Here is a 7720-nt window from a genome sequence, read left to right as displayed (position 1 = left end):
TAAGCTTGTGTGGCAAACACACAACCTGAGGAACACACCTATTCACATCTGCTTTCTGAATTTGTTATACAGGCGTGAGCGATTCGATAAGAATATAAAGCACGCTGCTTGGAGAAAGCATATATCATGTGTAGCTCAGTCTACTCTATTGAAAATGTGATAAACCTTATTTTTCAAACAAAAAAATCACAGTCGGCATAATATACGGCAATATCGGCAATATCACTGAAGTCAAACACATTGAACTTACCTGTCAAGTGGGGTCCCAGCTGCACAAACGCGCACACACACTCACTACATTTTTAGTGCCTCACAACGAGCAAAAACACAAGGTCTATTCACAGCCACATAAATTCATATTATTCCTCACGTCAATAATTATCCAACCATCGTCAAAACGGGAAACACGCATATGCCAATGCGAAACAATAGGCCTTCCCGCCGGATGTAATACGATATCGCCAGTCGAACCGCCCCAAAGCAAAAAAGAAACACAGCATCTCGGGAATGCATGTTGCCTATACATCCAAGAACAGCGCGCAGCAATTATAATACAGAATGGGATTCATTTTCTTTGTACTTTTGTTTGCTTGCATATAAATATTTCACAAGAAATATTACAGAGTGTAAAAGGAGAACAGTATTCACTACACCCTGTAGCTCTTATCGTTTTTAAACAAACCAGTTTTCATATGTTCATAACCACACTACCATTCACTAAATAGGGGAGTCACTATTGATTCAAAGAAGATAAAATATCATTCCATCGTCATTGATTGCAAACTTCACGCAAGAATAAGCAACTGCTGCGCGCCGTATTTTTCTTATAATAAACACCAAATCTCGCCGTGTTAAACACCAACAGCAACGATTTTTTTTGTATTTTGTATTTATTTTTGTCGTTTCAGCAGCTCAATACATTGTGCGAGTCATCAAAAATTAAAAATTTCTGATCTGCTGCTGTTAAAGTGATAAAACAGTGTGCCTGCAGGGCGAAACGATAACGCAGCGCGCGTCATTGCGTCAAGCGTGTCCTAACTGCGTGAACGGGCCGGGATGCGGCTCACGTGGGAGGGCACACTGTTTTATCACTTTAACAGCAGCAGATCAGAAATTTTAATTTTTGATGACTCGCACAATGTATTGAGCTGCTGGAAACGACAAAAATAAATACAAAATACAAAAAAAAAATCGTTGCTGTTGGTGTTTAACACGGCGAGATTTGGTGTTTATTATAAGAAAAATACGGCGCGCAGCAGTTGCTTATTCTTGCGTGAAGTTTGCAATCAATGACGATGGAATGATATTTTATCTTCTTTGAATCAATAGTGACTCCCCTATTTAGTGAATGGTAGTGTGGTTATGAACATATGAAAACTGGTTTGTTTAAAAACGATAAGAGCTACAGGGTGTAGTGAATACTGTTCTCCTTTTACACTCTGTAATATTTCTTGTGAAATATTTATATGCAAGCAAACAAAAGTACAAAGAAATGAATCCCATTCTGTATTATATTGCTGCGCGCTGTTCTTGGATGTATAGGCAACATGCATTCCCGAGATGCTGTGTTTCTTTTTGCTTTGGGGCGGTCGACTGGCGATATCGTATTACATCCGGCGGGAAGGCCTATTGTTTCGCATTGGCATATGCGTGTTTCCCGTTTTGACGATGGTTGGATAATTATTGACGTGAGGAATAATATGAATTTATGTGGCTGTGAATAGACCTTGTGTTTTTGCTCGTTGTGAGGCACTAAAAATGTGTGAGTGTGTGTGCGCGTTTGTGCAGCTGGGACCCCACTTGACAGGTAAGTTCAATGTGTTTGACTTCAGTGATATGCCGATATTGCCGTATATTATGCCGACTGTGATTTTTTTGTTTGAAAAATAAGGTTTATCACATTTTCAATAGAGTAGACTGAGCTACACATGATATATGCTTTCTCCAAGCAGCGTGCTTTATATTCTTATCGAATCGCTCACGCCTGTATAACAAATTCAGAAAGCAGATGTGAATAGGTGTGTTCCTCAGGTTGTGTGTTTGCCACACAAGCTTAATTTTTGCGAATATTGTATTATTCTGTTTAATAATTTTCTGGTGGTAGCAAATGTGTTTTGTCATGCTTGACACTTTGCTATTCGAGCAGAAGTGCGTGTAATTTCTTATTTTTCACTGTCGCTCGTTGTGTCTGTGTTGTGTGTGTGCGTGTGTGTGCAACTGTGACCCCACTTAACCAGTAAGTACATTGTGTATGCCTTCTCGTGTGACTCGAGTGATAAATTTATGTGGTATTGCATGAAATGTTGGTTTAAAAATAAGGGTTGTTGTACTTGCATAGCAGTGGCTTCTTATTGCAATTTTCGCCCGTAAAAAAAAAATCAGCGTATATTGTATTATGCTACGCGAGTAGAAGTGATTTTCCCAATTCGATTTGTGTACCCTTGTCCTGTGCTTTCTTTACACAGGGACAACGCGACTGTGTATGTAGCATTATGCAATAATTATCTGATAGCAGAAATGAGTGCCTTTGTCACAGCCTGTGCTTCGTTTTTTTTTTAATCTCTTATAGCTATTCAAGCAAAAGTACGTGTAATTTTTCATGGCTCTTTTCTTCTTTCACTGCTAAAGCAGAAGAAAATCACTTGGTAAAGCTGAATAGTGTTCTATTACGGAAAGTGGGTTTGTTTGTTTTTTGTTTGTTAGATTTTGATGGGTGCTCGATGAAGTAAGCAGTGTTTAATCTTGGAGTTATGGCAGATTTGAGCAGAAATGTTGGTGTCTGAGCCAGGAGTAGAAATTCCAATAAAGCCCCTCTCCATGTGCATTCCTGAGCTGCTGTGTGCGCGCGCGCGCGCGCGTGTGCTTTTTTCCTGGTTTGTGACGTCATCGGGGCATGTCTGGACTTGTTTAGCAGTGTTGCAGTTCTTCCCGCTGCTAGTATCTTGTTGGTGTCATGTTGTGCTAGCCGCGTGGCGATGTGTGGTGACCTGAGGTCATAAGCCTTTTCCCTCATCGCTTAAGTGAATTTGCGTACCCTTGTCCTGTGCTTTCTCCACGCAGGGACAATGCAAATGAGTATTTACCATTATGCAATAATTATCTGATAGCAGTTGATGGTAGTTTGTTTAGCATGTGTTTAATTTTTGAAGTCATAGCTATTTTGCTATTCGAGCAGAAATGCTGGTATCTGAGGGTTTAACACTGAGGGTAGAAATTCCTGTCTGAGATGAATCAGCATTTCACTGCAGTTTGTTTCTTTTAAGTAATATTATTGAAATTCCACAGCCAAAATGGGATGGTTGTGTGCCTGATCATGAAATCAACTTGCATATCGGAATGACATGTGATGAGAGCGAACTTTGCGCTCAGGTGCGGCAATGGTGTAGGCGGACGGAGTATTACGTGAAGCCAAGGGCAAGCTGCGACCTTGAACATGCAGAGAGAGTTATTTTTAGGCTATGACGACTCCTCGCACCCGTGCATGTTGGGGCATGCAGCGATGTCGCCGCTATATAAGTGGGGAGGATGTGTAAAGAGGCAGCAGTCTTCGCATCGCTTTGGCAGTGTGCGGAGCTCGCTTCAAAAGTAAGTATTTTTCATCCACGCTCTGTGGTGCGCGATTTCTTAGTGTTTCCTCTTTTTTTTTTTCAGTGCCTAGATGCGTGTTCTGCTTTTTTGATCCTCATGATATCGGGGATGATGAGCCATTGGAAGAGAATTCACCATCTTCTCCAGACATTTCACCTGCCACATTGCATGCTCACGTCGAGCGATCACATCCCTATGTGGACATTTCCTTCCTGCCTTTCTTTCAAACTGATAGCGCATTTCGAGGTATCGTCAAAGCGTTTGTGCTATTGGCATCTGTTCACGATCAGGGAGTAGAGGACTTGCGACAATATTTAATGAACCACCTCCACAATATAATTGCTATTTTGCGAGCGCAAAGGACACCCTTTAGGTTTTGCATTTGTTCTGACGTTCTAATGATGAAAGAAAATCGAGGGGATGTAACCGCACACATAGCTCATTTCATGGCGCTTGCTCGCGAAGTCCACAGCGACGGAGCTATCGCAAATACTTTGATGGATGTGATTCAGGAGTCCACCGGGCGCATTGAAAATTACCAGCGCGAGGGTAGTGGGTTTGTATCCACTGACGTCCAAAAAGTTCAAATGTGTATTTCCTCTGTGAAAACTAAAAAATTCGGGTGCAATGGGGTACTTCCCACTAATTTGGCTAGTCGTAGGAATGTCCTAACAAATGTCCCTTTACCAGAGCGTAAGGAGGGCGAGTGCTTTAAATACAATATGCTCGCTCTCTTGCACCCACAGGAAAGGAACCGATGGAAAAAATATGAAAATTATGCAACAGAGTACTGGTGGCCTAGTCACTTCCCTGTTTCATTCGCTGATCTGGACGAGTTCGAAGAGAAAAATAGGATATCTGTGTACGTGTACGCGTACGTCGATCAGGGAGTGCACGTGTCGCGACCCCCAAAACTGGAAAGCGAAAAGAAAATTCACTTATTGGAGGTTGATGAGCATTTTTTCGGAATTAAGTCCCTCGAGCGTTTGTTGACGAGAAAGAACACGCGTTTCGTATGCGAACGTTGCACTCGCTCTTTTAATGAGGAAAAGAGCATGGCAAAACATCGACGCCTTTGCGCGGACGTGAACGAAATCCTATTAGAATTTTGTGAACCCGGAGAAAACTTTGTAGAATTTACTAAAATACAGTACATGCAACAGTACAACTACGTTGTCGCGCTGGACACGGGGAGCGTACTTGCGCCCAGTAGTGATGGCATGCAGCGTCACATTACCTCTAGCTTTTGTGCCGTGCTCGTGCGTACCCACGACTCAAGGGTGTTGCGCATCAGGACGCACCATGGGGAAGATGCGGCAAAGCAGTGTGTGAAGGCGCTCATGGAAATGCGAGATGAGATGATCGCCCTGAACGCTTGTTCCGCCGCAATGGTGCTGAATGATGAGCAATGCGCTGAGCACAGAGCTGCTACCCACTGTGCGTACTGTAAACAGGAGTTTACCGAAGATCTACCCTGTGTCCGGCATCATGATCATTCGAAGCATTGTAGTGAGGGCGAGACAAATTATATCGCAACTTTGTGTAACCCCTGTAACGTCGCGTGCACGACGAGGGAAAAATTGCCGATCATGGTACACAATTTGTCCTACGATTTGGCCGGGCTGCTGCGGGAATTTCACATTCTCGGGTGGAAGCGACCTCCCTTCATTGTGGCCAGCTCCATGGAAAAAATTCGTTCGTTTGAAATTGGCACCTTCCTCTTCAGAGATACCATGCAGTACCTGAATTCGTCGCTGGGGGAGCTTGTGAAAACTGTCAAATGCATGGGGGGTGCAGAGGCGTTCCAATGCCTTAAGCAGGCATTTGGAGATGACTACGAAATTTTGCTTCGTAAAGGTGTATTCCCGTACAGCTATATTAGTTCTTTCGCAGTGTACGATGAATTGACCTTGCAAGAAAAATCCGCGTTTCGAAACGATCTAACTGGGGAAGATATAAGTGACGAAGACTACCAGTACGCTCTGCATGTATTTGAACATTTTGGGTGCTCGAGTTTACGGGATTATAATGCATTGTACCTGAAAACGGATGCCCTATTACATGCTGACGTGATGCAGCACTTCCGACGGCTGTGCTACGGCGCACGTGGATTGGAATTGCTTCATTGTGTTTCTCTAGCATCCTATTCGTGGCAATGCGCTCTAGATTACACGCAGGCAAAATTGGAGTTAATCATCGACGAGGACATGTACAGAACCATCGAATCGGGCGTTAGAGGTGGGCTCTGTCAGGCGAGCAGGCGTCATTTACGTGCCAATAACCCTCTGTGTAGTGGCTATGATCCCGATAAAGAGGAGGTGTACATATCATACATAGATTGCAACAATCTTTACGGATTCAGTATGATAAAGCACCTCCCAATTGGTGATTTCGAATGGGTCGAGGATTTTAGCTCCGTGGATTTTATGCGTCACCCCACTGATTCAGACGTTGGCTACGTGTATGTATGTGACTTGGAGTATCCAAAATCTATCCACGCACTGACACGGTACTTTCCCCTGGCTCCTGAGAAGATGGTCGTCCCGAAGGATTGGCTCTCGCCATTCCAGCGAGGGCTTCTCGAAGAATAATGTATCAGCCAGCTAACAACAAAAAGCTGCTGCTCACGTGCAAGGACAAGGTCGAGTACGTCGTTCATTATGCGCTGCTGGCACTCTATTGTAGATTGGGTATGAGAGTGACAAAAATTCACAGAATTCTAAAATTTCGCCAGGCACCATTCCTGCGTCCCTACATCGAGGACAATGTTGCCAGACGCGTTGCCTCGAGCACAACGTTCGAAAAAAATTTCTATAAACTCTCAAACAATGCGGTATTTGGAAGAACGCTTTTAAATAAATTTAACATGCGGGACATTCGAGTAGCCTTTGATGAGGAGACGGCGAGTCGCCTCGGGAGTCGGGCGGAATGCGTGAGGATGGAAATTTTGTCCCCGGATTGTGTCATGTACGAAATGCGCAAAAGAAAAGTGCGATGCGATTTCCCGCTCCAGATTGGGTTTACGATTTTGGAACTGAGTAAATTAACCATGTACTCATTCTACTACGAAACCTTGCTGAGTAAGCTCACTTGTCCAGTGATTGCCTGTTACTTTGACACGGATTCTCTGATCCTCGGCCTGTTCTGCAAGGACTACGAAGATCAGTTACGAGCGATCGCCGACGACCACTTAGATTTGTCTTCCTTCGACCGGGATCATCCACTGTACAGTGAAAAGAATCATGGGAGACCTGGGGCTTTCAAAAGCGAAACTGGTAGTGTACCTATCGAAGAAGTAATATGCTTGAAAGCTAAAATGTATTCCATCAAATTAGCTGGAGGAAAGCAAATTGCAAGAGCTAAAGGGGTCAAAAAGAATATTGTACGCAAGCACCTCCTCCATGAGACATACTACAATACCTTGTTCAATCACACGAGCGTATCGAACGAACAAGTATCAATCGTTGGAAAGAAACAGTGCATGTACACCATCAGAAACGTCAAAAGAAGTCTGATGGCATACGACGACAAGAGATACCTCTGCAATGACATCGAATCCTACCCTTACGGAAGCTGTGAATATGGTAAGTTTAAATGGATGATGTAAATAGTGAAGCTCATAATGTTCTTTTTTCGCTCCAGGAGATGTGCAGGAAGAGAACTGATACTTCCGTGACATGCTGTTCTCGCGTGCGGTCTGGGACTGAGCCGTGGATGGAGAAGGACGAACGCTTGGGTGATCCACACGGTACTTATGTGAAAAACGCCATGGATGCGGGGTGGAAATGTCCAGTGTGCTGGAAGTGCCCCAGAGAGAACTACAATCTCTCTGAGAATGCCATGATGTGTCTAATAAATGTTGAAAACTATTTCCCGTGTTTTTCTATGTCCTTACTGTTCCGAAGCGTTGTCCTGGATTAACTAGAAAGCGTCCCAAGCCAATATGCAATTTGGGGGGGCTTGTGAGCTGGCCCAGAAATGAATGGAATTGACCCTCGAGGGGCTGTCTATGTTGCGGTTGAAATTATGAAGCAATATGCAGTTGAAAGCGTGTGACCGAGTAACTAGAGAGTGGAAATGACAAATGAGTCTATCGAGCATGTATGAGAGGCAGCCAATAGGTCAATCACTA

General features: G+C 43.7%; 1 protein-coding gene across 1 annotated transcript; it reads left to right on the top strand.

The window, feature by feature from the left end:
* Positions 1 to 6451: 6451 nt before the first annotated feature.
* On the top strand, positions 6452 to 7457 carry LOC135373073 (uncharacterized). Its single transcript, XM_064606369.1, has 2 exons — positions 6452 to 7172; positions 7231 to 7457. The coding sequence occupies exons 1-2, from the start codon at positions 6455 to 6457 to the stop codon at positions 7251 to 7253; spliced, it is 741 nt and encodes a 246-aa protein (XP_064462439.1). The 5' UTR covers positions 6452 to 6454; the 3' UTR covers positions 7254 to 7457.
* Positions 7458 to 7720: the final 263 nt, after the last annotated feature.

This window comes from Ornithodoros turicata, unplaced genomic scaffold (genome assembly GCF_037126465.1).
Source record: "Ornithodoros turicata isolate Travis unplaced genomic scaffold, ASM3712646v1 Chromosome20, whole genome shotgun sequence".
NCBI lineage: Eukaryota > Metazoa > Arthropoda > Arachnida > Ixodida > Argasidae > Ornithodoros > Ornithodoros turicata.
This window is presented reverse-complemented; position numbering and strand designations above follow the sequence as displayed.